The sequence below is a fragment of the Theropithecus gelada genome, chromosome 9 (assembly GCF_003255815.1).
Source record: "Theropithecus gelada isolate Dixy chromosome 9, Tgel_1.0, whole genome shotgun sequence".
In the NCBI taxonomy this organism is placed as follows: Eukaryota; Metazoa; Chordata; class Mammalia; order Primates; family Cercopithecidae; genus Theropithecus; species Theropithecus gelada.
This window is the reverse complement of record NC_037677.1, coordinates 43,990,943-44,003,990: the sequence shown is the minus strand read 5'-3', so window position 1 is coordinate 44,003,990 and position 13,048 is coordinate 43,990,943. Positions and strand designations below refer to the sequence as shown.

The window sequence follows — 13,048 nt, the reverse complement described above, 5'->3', positions numbered from 1 at the left end:
GCAAAATTAAATACTTCTGGTCATCAAAACCTTCAGGGCTGAGTGGCGTGGTTCATGCCTGTAATTCCAGCACTTTAGGAAGCTGAGGCGGGTGGATCACTTGAAGTCAGGAGTTTCAGACCAGCCTAGACAACAGGGTGAAACCTTGTCTCTACTAAAAATACAAAAACTAGCCAGGCATGGTGGCATGCACCTGTAATCCCAGCTACTCGGGAGGCTAAGGCAGGAGAACTGCTTGAACCTGGGAGGTGGAGGTTGCACTGAGCTGAGATCATGCCACTGCCCTCTGGCCTGGGTGACAGAGCGAGACTCCATCTCAAAAAAACAAAACAAAAACAACAAACAAACAAACAATGAAAAAACACCTTCAGGAAAATGCTTAGACAAGACTGGAGAAAAAATATTTGCAAATCAAATATCTGACAAAGGACTTGTGTTCAGAATATGTGACGAACTCCTACATGTCTATATAAAACCACAACCCAATTTAGAAAAATGGACAGAAGACTTGAATATAAACTTCACACAGGAAGATATACAACTGGCTAACAACCACATGAAATATTGCTCAACATTATTAGTCATCAGAGAAATGCAAATAAAAAAAAAATCACAGTGAGAACCCACCATACACTCAAAAGAGAGGCTAAAATAAAAAAAAATAAAAAAAGAGTGACAACACTAAATGTTGACGAGGATGCAGAAGAAGTGGAAATTTCATTATATATTGCTCGTAGAACATAAATTGGTGTAACAATTTTGGAAAAGAGTTTGGCAATCCCTTATAAAATTAAATATACACATATTCTTTGACCTAGAACTTCCATCCCTAGATATCTACTAAACAAATATTGAAAATATGTGCTCACAAAAACTGCAGAGAATACTACTACTAAACAAATACTGAAAATGTGTGCTCACAAAAACTGCAAAGAATTATGTTCATAGCAGCTTTATTTATAATAGATTTGTATCAGTCATTGTTCAACCAGAGAAATGGAACCAGTAGGACATATATATGAAGAGATTTATTGCCAAAAATTGGCCTACACAATTGAGGAGCTGACTAGTCAGGTCCAAAGGGTGCACAGGAACTCTCAGGCATGGGTGAAGCGACAGTGCACAGAATGAATCTCCTCTTCAGAGAAGCCTCAGCTCTGCTCTTAAGGCCTTCCACTGGACTGAATCAGGCCCAGGCAGATTATCACTTATTTAATGCAAATCATATTGAATGTAGCCAAACACAGTGGCTCACGCCTGTAATCCCAGCACTTTGGGAGGCTGAGGTGGGCAGATCACTTGAGGTCAGTAGTTCGAGACCAGCCTAGCCAACGTGGTGAAACCCAGTCCCTACTAAAATTACAAAAATTAGCTGAACGTGGTGGCAGGCACCTGTAATCCCAGCTACTTGGGAGGCAGAGGCAGGGGCATCACAGAGGTTGCAGTGAGCCAAGGTCACACCACTGTACTTCAGCCTGGGCGATAGAGTTGAGACTTTGTCTCAAAGGAAAAAAAAATGCTTATTGAATGTAATTAGATTAACTCCTTTACTTGTAGACTTTGATTACATCTATAAAATACTTTCACAGCAATACCCAAATTAGTGTTTGACAGAACAACTGGGGGCTGTAGCCTAGCTAAGTTGACATTACAAAAAAAAAGACTATCACAAAACTAAAGTGGAAACAATCCAACTATTGATAAAAAATTAATAAAACATTTGCCATGATCACACAAAGGAATACTCCTGAGTAATAAAAGGGATAGAACCACTGATATATTAAAAAACAAAGATAAATCTCACATTATGCTAAGCAAAAGAAGCAAGATACAGAAGTGTGTATGATATATATTTACATGACATTCAAAAAAAAAAAGAAAAAAGTAATTTATAATGAAAAGAATAAAAATTATGGTTGTTTCTGGGGTTGGGGACTGACCAGAAAAGGGCTCAAGGGAAGTTTTTGAGGTGATAGACATTTTTTTTTTTTTAATGTCTTGATAGGGGTGTGGGATATAAAAGCATATCTATTTGCCAAAACTCACCATATTATTCATTTAACACTGTATACTTCAATGTGTGTAAATTTTACTTCAAAAATAAAAGAACTGTAAACAAATATTGAACTCCATTTAACAGGCTTACTTTCTGCAGGGGCATGGTTTAGAAGTTCTGAAACCACCTTTTGTATATATTAGGCTTAAACAAAGGAAAAAAATTGAAGATATTGGGAGCCACATTCTTCACAGTTGGGGAAGAGAGTTCCAATTATGGAAAGGGGGAAAGACTACAATATAGGCTGTGATGCTGGTTAAGAATGGGAGGTATCGATATAAATTCACAGTTTTGTGTGTGTGTGTGTGTGTGTGTGTGGTGTAACATATGTTCTAGTTCAAATCTTGGCTCCCAAAAACTAACAAAAATCCAGGACCACCTGCAGAAATGGTTGCTTCCAGAGTTGGTGCAGGGAATATACAAGATAAGCCTACAACATCTTTTTGTGCTAAAAAGATGCAGATGCTCAAAGAAGAAAGTGCATTAAAGAATGATGGGCACATGTCAAAGGCACACAATAGTTTGAAGGCATTCCCACTGATTGAATATGGGACAATTTAGCATCAGATAATAAGCAATGGATCATAATCCACTGAATACAGTAAGAATGCAAGTGTCTATACTTCTATATATATTAATAAATAATATTAATAAATAAGTATACTAAATAGAAAACAGTATCACTTCAGTGGGATTCCTACCAAAATGAATAACCTGAACCTAATTAGGAAGAAGCAGTGGGCAAACACAAGAAGGACAATCTACAAAATAACTAGCCTATCCACTTTAGAAATATCAAGGTGAATGAACACAAGGAAAGGCTGAGAAATGGTTCCAGTTTAAAGAACACCAAGGTATGAGCCTGGACTAATTGAAGACTGGAAAGAAAGCTACAAAGGTCATAATTGGAATAACAAAATTATATTATAATGTAGATTAACTAACAGTACTGTATCAAATTAAATTTCCTGATTTTGATAACTGTGCTGTGCTGATGTAAGACAATGTCCTAGTTCTTAGGAAATATACAACAAGTATTTAGGGGTAAAAGGTCACAGTATCTCCAATATATTCTTAAACAATTCAAGAAAAGAAAATAGACAAAATGATGAAGTAGACGGGACAAAAATGTAAACTGTTGAATTTCAGTAAAGACTATATGGAAATTCCATGTATTATTCTTTCAACTTTTCTGTGAATCTGAGTAAAGAGTATATGGAAATTCCACGTATTACTCTTGCAACTTTTCTGTAAGTCTGAAATTTCATATGTATACACATAAAAACACATAATATAAAGCTGGGCAGGGTAGCTCACACCTGTAATCCCAGCACTTTGGGAGACCGAAGCGGGAGGATCACAAGGTCAAGAGATCGAGACCATCATGGCCAACATGGTGAAACCTCATCTCTACTAAAAATACAAAAATTAGCTGGGTGTGGTGGCATGCACCTGTAGTCCCAGCTACTCAGGAGGCTGAGGCAAGAGAATTACTTGAAGCCGGAAGGTGGAGGTTGCAGTAAGCCGAGATGGCGCCACTGCACTCCAGCCTGGTGACAGAGTGAGACTATGTCTCAAAACAAACAAACAAAAAAACACAATAAAAAAACCACATAATATAAATAAAGCTATGAAAATACTCTATTTTCATATATGATTAAAAATTTCCAGAATCAAAAGCTCAAAGATTTAAACTCAATACTAGAATTACCAGTCTATTATTTAGTATACTGTTTCTAAAAATAATTTGTATTTTAATGATTACACATTTATCTAGAATTCTGGGCAAGATATTCATACTAAAAATCAAGAAAATAACTAGAAAATTTATGTTATTTCTTTTATGAAGCGTTCCTTGTCACCATAAGTAGGGTTGATTGTTCCTCCTCCATGCTCCCAAGGTACTTTGCACATAACATTAGTAGAGCACTTAACATATTGAATTGTAATCTGAAAATCAATTGTATTTCCACATAGTAGTAATGAATAAAAACAGAAATTAAAAAAAAATTACAACAGCAACAAAATTATGAAATACTTATGGATAAATCTGACAAAATGGGGAAGAATTATACAATGAAGACTATAAAATACTAGTGAGAAAAACTGACATGAATAAACAGAGACATATATCCTAGACATGTGTCAAACACAAAACATTGTTAAGATGTCAATTCTCCCCAAATAGATCTATAGATTCAAAGTATTCTCAAAATTCCAGCAGCTGTTTTGGTAAACATTGAAATACTGATTCTAAAACTCGGCAAAACAACTCTGAAGGAGAAAAAAGTTGAAGGACCCATACTACCTGATTTTAAGACTTATTATAAAGCTATAGCAACCAAAACAGGAAGAACAAAAACAACACATTAATAAGCTTACTTCAAAACTTAAAACTTCTGTGTTTCAAAAGTCACTGTGAAGAGAATGAAAAGACATGACACAAATATCTGATAAAGGATTTATACCCAAAATATACACAGCTTTCAAAACTCAAAATAAAAAACAATGAAAAGATAAAAGATAGCTTCATGAGTGTAGTCATATGTCCAAACTTATGCAATTGTATACTTTAAACAAACAGTTTATTTTATGTCAATTATACCTCAATAAATCTGTCTTAAGAAATGGAATCTGACTCCCTCACTAGATTCTCAGCTCCTCAAGGGCAGGGATTATAAATTATAGGCACGGTGTGTTGGCTCATGCCTGTAAGCCTAGCATTTTGAGAGGCTGAGGCAGGAGGATTGCCTGAGCCCAGGAGTTTTCAGACCAGCCTGGGCAACAGAGTGAGATCTCATTTCCACTGAAAATTAAAAAAAAAATTAGCTGGGTGCAGTGGTGTGAGTCTGCAGTTCATGCTACTCAGGAGTCTGAGGTGGGAGGATCCCTTGAGCTCAGGAGTTTGAGGTAACAGTGAGCTACGATTGTGCCACTATAACCCAGCCTGGGTGACAAAGCAAGATCCTGTGTCTTAAAAAAGGAAAAAACAAATAACATTTTAATCTACATTAGCATCTTGTAATGCAAGAATATAAAAGCAGTTGAGTAAGAACTTCCTGAACAAACATAATAATAAATGAGTCAAAGAAATTTAACTGATATTAAAATAATGAGTCCAGAAATAATCTGAAGGCACTACATAATTGATGCATACTAAAAATTCACATCTACAATAAATGCATGGTATGGTAAAAAGAGCACTGCACTGAGATTAGGAAACAAGAGAAACTCGAAGTGAATCTTTACTAGCTAGGTGACCTTAGATAACCAAACCTCACTGGACATCATTTCATCATCTGAAATTCAGGGTTCTTAATAATTCTTATTTTGTTTACATCATAGAATTCCTTGGAAAACTAAATAAGACAAGTAAAAAATTCATTCAAACCCACAAAGCCATCAATATTGGTGTCATCAGACTTAAATTTTTTAAGGGGGTAGAGAAATCACAGATATGTGATTCTATTTACACGGGGGTGAAAAGCAACCTGGTCTACTTGCCTGATAGGAAACGAGACAGCAAGGACTACTCCTTCTTTTCTGTTTTCTGCCTAGCAGTAGACAAGCTTTGTTTTTCCTGTTCATAAAAAGACAAACTGCCTATTCTGATCTGTTAACTCAGAAAACAAATACTTGTTCTGTCTTTTTAAAAGAAAGTGGCTGAAAAATATGAAATATCAATTATCATATTTCTACTTCAGGTTAATATAGTTTCAGTGTTCTTTTCTAAGAGGAACAAGGTTAGATTTACTTCCTTCCCTCCTTTATGGGAAATAAAAAAATATACATACAAACACTTTTGTGCCAAACAAGTTAAATCCTGGGTTTTCTAAGTAGACACCTTTTAACATGCCAACTGTCTCCTTTGAAAAAAGTGAATGCCTTTAACTTGTTTAAAATGTAAATTAATGAACTATGGTGAAAATATAAAGGTAAACTGGTAACAGCTACTGAGACAGAAGACTGAATGACCTTTGTGATAGCTCTCACTAGAGATGGGCCTTTAAAACTTCACAGTCAAAGACCTTCACTTAAGGAAAAAACTAGAAGGAATCCATTAAAATCTTATAAAGAGTGCATGACCTCTATGATTTTTTAGATTTAGTAGTAAGAAACATGGTTATTTTCCCTTATTAGGAATAAGAGTTTGTAATGAACATGGGACAAAAATATTTGGAAATTAAAAAAAATTCTACTTACCAATGGGTTGTTGAAAGCAGGTTTGTATAAACACCATTTTACCCAAATTTTATTAGCATCACTCAAACAGTAGTGATTATGCAGTAGATAGAAAACTCTTGCTTTTAATTCTAATGATTATTAAAAACTTAGAAAAGACAAGCATAAAAATGTTTAATTTCCAAACATTTTTGGAAAACTCTAACTGAATTTGGACCTTTCGCAATGAGCTGGTGTCTTAACAGGCACCTCAAATACTGTAACTCTGAAAGATGTCACCACTACTATAAGCGATGGTGTCTACTTGTTATCATTTCTATCAGCTCTGCTGACACTCAGAAAAGATGTAAAGATTTGTGATGTCTGGGATAATCTGATTCACTAGCGGCAGGTTTTATGTTAAATATATGAATACTCTGCCCAGTAAGTTTCATGCCTAGGCATCTGGTTTATGTGCTCACCGAACAGAAGCAGAAAAACAACTCTCAGAAAACTAACACCCTTTAGTATTGAAACTATTTTCTGGATGTTGTATAGAAACAAATAAGAGGGAAAAAAAAGAAGAAGAAATGGGAAGACTGGAATTTTAACTCTTTCCCTCTATCTATACTTACTGAAAGGTTTTTAACTCATGGCTGCCCCAAGGAGGATCACAACAAACAGAGGGATAACACTGTCTGTATAAAAGTATTTGCCTGTTTGCATGACCTGTTTCATAGTCATTTAAAAGACTGATACCAACCAGATATCCCATAATGATGATAAATTTAATTTATTTCCAATTTCTCAAACTCTTCTACAGATTCAGGCAGCACAGTCACAGCCATTAGCTCACTGAGCTGGATGCATCATTGAAGGAATGGAATTGATCAGGCAGATAGATTGCAGTGCATGGCTAAGAGTCTCCTAAGGAGGGAGATGGCAGAAGTCCAGACATCAAATAGATGATGAAATGGCCATTTCCATTAAGGTAACATCACATCACAGATATTAATTAGGAGGCACTATAATAAAGTTAAGTGGATGTGGGAGAAAATGCTGAGTTAAAAGTCACCCCGTATGTCCTTAGCCTGAGGTAATTACAGATCTGAAGGTGAGTCATGGATCTGCAATTTTCCATTCATTTTATAATAGCTGCAGGAACGTTTAGAGATTACGTGAAAGGAGATTAGAATCCGTTTTTAGACTGGGGACAAATTATCCTTAAAAAAAGAAAATATTCTAACGTTTTCCTCTTAACATTCCTGTTTTATTCCCAAGGAAAATGACATCCTTTATTTACATTAACAACATTAATGGAGGATGACAAAGTACTGACTACTTTCTTTCTTTTTTTCTTTTTTTTTGAGACGGAGTCTTGCTCTGTCACACAGGCTGGAGTGCAGTGGCACAATTTCGTCTCACTGCAACCTCTGCCTCCCACGTTCAAACCATTCTCCTGCCTCAGCCTCCCAAGTAGCTGGGATTACAGGCTCATGCTACCATGCCTGGCTAATTTTTTGTATTTTTAGTAGAGATGGGGTTTCACCATGTTAGCCAGCATGGTCTCAATCTCCTGACCTCATGATCTCCCCCAGCCTCGGCCTCCCAAAGTGCTGGGATTACAGGTGTCGGCCACCTTGCCCGGCCCAGTTCTTACTACTTTCTAGAGAAATTAAACAAATGAAACAAGTTAGCTTTAAGTTTAAATGCATTTTATCAAGTTTTTTATTTCAAGAATGTAAATTCATCTTAAAAACTGATGGGATATTTTGTTCTAGTCTTCAGTCCAAATCTACCTTAACAGTTAAAAAAAAAAAAAAAATTTTTTTTTTTTTTGAGACGGAGTCTTGCTCTGTTGCCCAGGCTGGAGCACAGTGGTGCGATCCACTGCAAGCTCCACCTTCCGGGTTCACGCCATTCTCCTGCCTCAGCCTCCGGAATAGCTGGGACTACAGGCACCCGCCACCAGGCCTGGCTAATTTTTTTGTATTTTTAGTAGAGACAGGGTTTCACTGTGTTAGCCAGGATGGTCTCGATCTCATGACCTCATGATCCACCCGCCTCGGCCTCCCAAAGTCTGGGATTACAGGCGTGAGCCACTGCACCCAGCCAGAATAGTAATCTTTTAAAGTATTATTTGATGTATGTAAATGATGAAGACAGTCACATTCCAAACCTGCAGAGCTTCCCTACAATAGTATGAGAGCAACAGCCAAAGTGTTGGTTGCCCAACAATAGATTTATGCCAGTTTTTTTGTTCTGTAATTCCTTGCAACCTCATCTCCCTTAGTACCTTGCCCAACTGTAACTTCCCATGTGTATCCATGATAACTAACAAATGCAGACAGATGGCCAAAATGTGAGTTGAGGAAGTGTTGAGTATGAAAGGAGTTTATCTTTCCATTTCAGTTTAATTTGGATCATAATCTCAGAATTCTGGATGCAGTACTCCAAGTCACTAACTTCAAATGGCTGACTGAGGCTCTATCTAGGAAAAAAATTCCTTTGCGGAGGTTCCAATCTTAATTTCCTATATAAAGTCAGACAATTTACAATTTTTTTTTTTTTGGCTTTATTTCACCAAAACAGCAGAATCACGGGGATAAAAATTTACACAGGATGTCTAAATGGTGTAGATTAACTCATTGAAAGCTCCTTTATCAACGGGTGCTTACAAAAGATAAAAAGACATCAGTCAAAAATGGTGCAGTAAAAACCTCTGAAAACTCTCTCCTCCATGAAAGCCATGGGAACACTGTGATGAGCACTGTGAGAATCAACTGAAAAGTAGCCAAAGGCTTGCAGCAATCCAGGGAGTGTTTATTCAAGAAAAACCAGCTGAATCTTGGTAAAAACAGTAAATTTTGTAGTGTTTCATTTGCCTTATTCTCATCCCACTCTCCCAAGCTCCATCTCGGCCTTAAAAACTAACATTCCTGAATCACAGTGAAAATCAGCAGCCATCAGAGGGGGCAAAAGAAAGCTCCTTCAAAGCCCAATTCTCAGAGAACTATCATTATTTGACCTGTCTGGTGGTCCCCTGGAGGGCCCTGCTCAGAAGGCTGTCTTTACTTTACAGGACTTGGAGCTTGCCCAGTAGGAAAAGCCTAATTCTTGTGAGGGTTTGATGAAAACAATTACAGGCATTGTTTAACACTAAGACTTCCTGAGGTGGTGGCTAAAAGCTGGGGCAAACAATAGGCTAACCAAAAGCTTCAAAGGAAAGGCTGAAGAATGAGATGTCCACAAAGGGCTTTGAAAAGTTCTAATATATTAAAACAAGAAGGAATCTAGAGGGCTCATGTGTGCTCATGGCCATATGAATGCTCAGGAAAAACCAGAGAAAGCCCTCAGCTCTCTCCTCTGCCTGACCTTGACAGGAAGTGAAGGCTAAGGCAGAGGTATCAACTGCTTGGTGTAGTGTTGAAGGTAGGCTGCACCTGCACATACATCGCTTCAACAAAGACTGAGAGACTTATTAGTTTCAGGCATTTAAGGAACTCTGTTAAAGTGTTAGCTGACTACTAATCTAACGAGCGGGGACTTCACTGGCCACATACAGAAAGAACACAGCCATCACAAAATTAGTTTAGAAAAGTCATTGAAAAAAACAGCAAGAAAGATGAACTGTGATGAAAAGTGAAAATCTGATTTCCAGGGTCACACTACATTATTTTAAATGTCCAGTCTTAAACGAAAATTAGGAGACATGGAAAGAAATGAGAAAGTATGACCCATACTCAGAAAAAAAAGCAGTGATTAGTAACTGCCCCTGGGGAGCCCTATGTTGGACTTAGTAGACAAAGAATTTACATCAGCTATTTAAAATATACTCAAACAACTAAAGAAAACTATGTCTAAAGAACTAAAGTATAAGAACGATATCTCTCAAATAGAGAATATTAACAAAGGGATATAAATTATAAAAAATAAACAGAAATTTGTAATTGAAAAGCACAATAACTGAAATAAAAAATTCACCAGTGAGATTGAAAGCAGTTTAGAGCAAGCAGAAAAGACAATCAGTGAACTTGAAGACAGGTCGATTGAGATTGAGTCTGAGGAACAAGAATAATAAAGAATGAAGAAAAATAAACAGAGCTTCTAAGACCCGTGGAACATCAAGTGAATCAACAGACACATAATTTGGGAGTTTCAGAAGATGAGGAAAGGGGAAGAACAAATATTTGAAGAAATAATGGCCCAACATTTACCAAATATAACAAACATTAATCTAAACATTCAAGAGGTTCAAAAAACTTCAAGTAGGCTAAAGTCAAAGAGATCCACATGTAGACACACCATATTCAAATCGTTGAAAGTGAAAGTGAATCTTAAAAGCAAAACATAAGAAAGAAAATATACTCTTCTGAAGGTGGTCTACAAATCTATCTGAGGCACAGTGTGGCTTCAAGATTAGACTTTGGAGTAAGTTTTGTCATGTATGTCTTTGGAGGTCATGTGGTTGGGTACACATTTTATATAACTCATGGGGATGTTTTTTCTCCTATTATAATCTTTGGGAATAACAATAAACTAAATTCTACAACCCAGGTGAGTGTTTAGACCCCTACACTCATCTCCAAGCAGTAACAGATTCTAAGTGGAAATAAAAAAATCCACATGTGCAGGAAAAAAAAACAGTACCAGCAACTGATGGTGCATTAATGGCACTTATGTGGGAATATTCTTTTAAGTACTTGGATAAAAGACTCAACTTACATATGGTGCCTGATTAAGAGTTTCTTAAGAGATATGAGGTAATTTTTATTGATAGCTTATTCACAAGAAAATACTGTTACATAGTGATATCTCAATCTGAAGAAACAAAAAAATTAAATCTCTATAACAGATCTAAAGCATATATTTGACTAAATTTCCCCCCTTCTCCTCCCATATTAACGTAAAGAAATCAAGAAGAAACACCAAGATAATCAGACTTTTTTTTTTTTTTTTTAGATGGAGTCTTGCTCTGTTGCCCTGGCTGGAGTACAGTGGCGTGATCTCAGCTCACTGCAACCTCCACCTCCCAGGTTCAAGTAATTCTCCTGCCTCAGCCCCCCAAGTAGCTGGGATTACAGGCGGCTGCCACCATGCCTGGATAGTTTTTGTAATTTTAGTAGAGACGGGGTTTCGTCATGTTGGCCAGGCTGGTCTTGAACTCCTGACCTCAGGTGATCCTTCTGCCTCGGCCTCCCAAAGCGCTAGGATCACAGGCATAAGCCATGATGCCTAGCCATGATAACTGAACTTTTTCTTTTACGATTCAAAATAGGGTAAACAAAAGGTTACTGATTTATCTAAATACTGTTCCTGTGCTTCTTATATTTATACAATTGTCTTCACACTAAAGTACAAGAAACCACTTGAAAATTATTTTTAATAGAAACAAATCACTCTCAAATGGAAAAATTACAATAGAATACATACTAGAAGCATATCACTATATTCTTCTGAAGAGCATTATTATGTCATAAAATTTCAAACTGGGGGGCAACTGAATAGTTTTTATCTCCGTTCCTCAGATAAAGATGCCAGGAAAGAAAAGGTAAAGATAAGATGTCTTACTTAAGATTAGGAAAATAAGGCTGTAATAATTTCAAAAACTAAGTATAAATTAATGATAAAAATATTGGGACTAATGCCCATGGAAGAGAAAAGCTCTACTGGGTAGTCTCTAGTCTTCATGACAGATATTCACAGATGGGGAAGACTATCCCATTATCCAGGCTTCCCAAAACTAACCTGTGATAATTAGACATTCATTGTGATCCAGCACCTCAGTGAAGAGCCGTGAAACAATCAACTCAGGATTGATTAAAAAGCGGATTTCTTCTTGCACAAGTCCTGCACTGGTTACACCACCTCCAACAAAACGATTTGCAAAATCCACCTGTAGGGAAAATGTGGCATGTTAAATAGTGGTCAAAAATACCTATGATCAAGAAGCACACAGTCTCTAAGCTCTCATCTTTTCCTTTCCCATGAAAATCAATTCCCAAATAAGTAACCTTCCCAGGAAGGGTAGATTATGGTTGCTTAAACTCTTTCCATCTCACTGCAGTTAACACCTCTGCACATTTATCTGGATCCCAGAACCACAGAAGGAATCTGGAAAATGGAGCCTTTAGGCAAAACATTATGCATTATACAGATTCTTGTTTATAAACCTATTTGTGTCTCAGGAGCCACAAATCAAGGGAGGTCTTTACCTGGGAAGGTTTCAAAGTCATTCTCCCCCATTCACTAGTCAATTTCCCTTTATGTATTTCACGTAACTTGAATGTAATTAAACTTTTCTTATGTAATATGGTAACCAAACACTTGCTCTAAAGAATTGAAAAGTTTAGTAATCAACTTTTTGGGTAACCTTTTCCAACCTTATTGTAAGAATAAAGAGATCGAATTTTTTTCCTTCTAAATTCAACGCCAAACCCCAAACTACATGAACATTACAAACTATTTTTTTAAAATATAACTAAGGAAAAAAGGAAGAAAAAAAATCCCAGTATAGCAACAAAGATTCAATTAAATTAATATTTCCAATTAGGTTGGAAACTTTTATGCTTCATGTGTAGTAGTATGATGGGATCCCCAAACTCCTACTAATAAAGAAGAGATACACAATCCTCCAGAGAAGCGAACTCAACTTGCTAGCATTATTTCCGTTTGTCCAGTGCGTCCAGCACTATGCCAGCCTCATGAGGCAGTATGTAAGAAATAGCAACCATCTTTCCCTTAGTGAGACTATCTTAGGAGTTAGATTACACACACACACAACTTGTGTATATACACAGTCATACACACAAGTAAAATAGAATTGACTAA

General features: G+C 36.6%; 1 protein-coding gene across 10 annotated transcripts in view; it reads right to left on the bottom strand.

The window, feature by feature from the left end:
- PARG (poly(ADP-ribose) glycohydrolase) overlaps positions 1-13,048 on the bottom strand; it is a 142,541-nt gene that overhangs the window by 28,014 nt on the left and 101,479 nt on the right. For all 10 annotated transcript variants that reach the window (XR_003121261.1, XR_003121263.1, XR_003121262.1 and 7 more), the window contains one exon: positions 11,966-12,113. Coding sequence is in view for 7 of the 10 variants with exons in the window: in XM_025397876.1 (XP_025253661.1) it covers positions 11,966-12,113 (148 nt within the window). In the remaining 3 variants the exon portion in view is untranslated. The remainder of the gene's footprint in view (positions 1-11,965; positions 12,114-13,048) is intronic.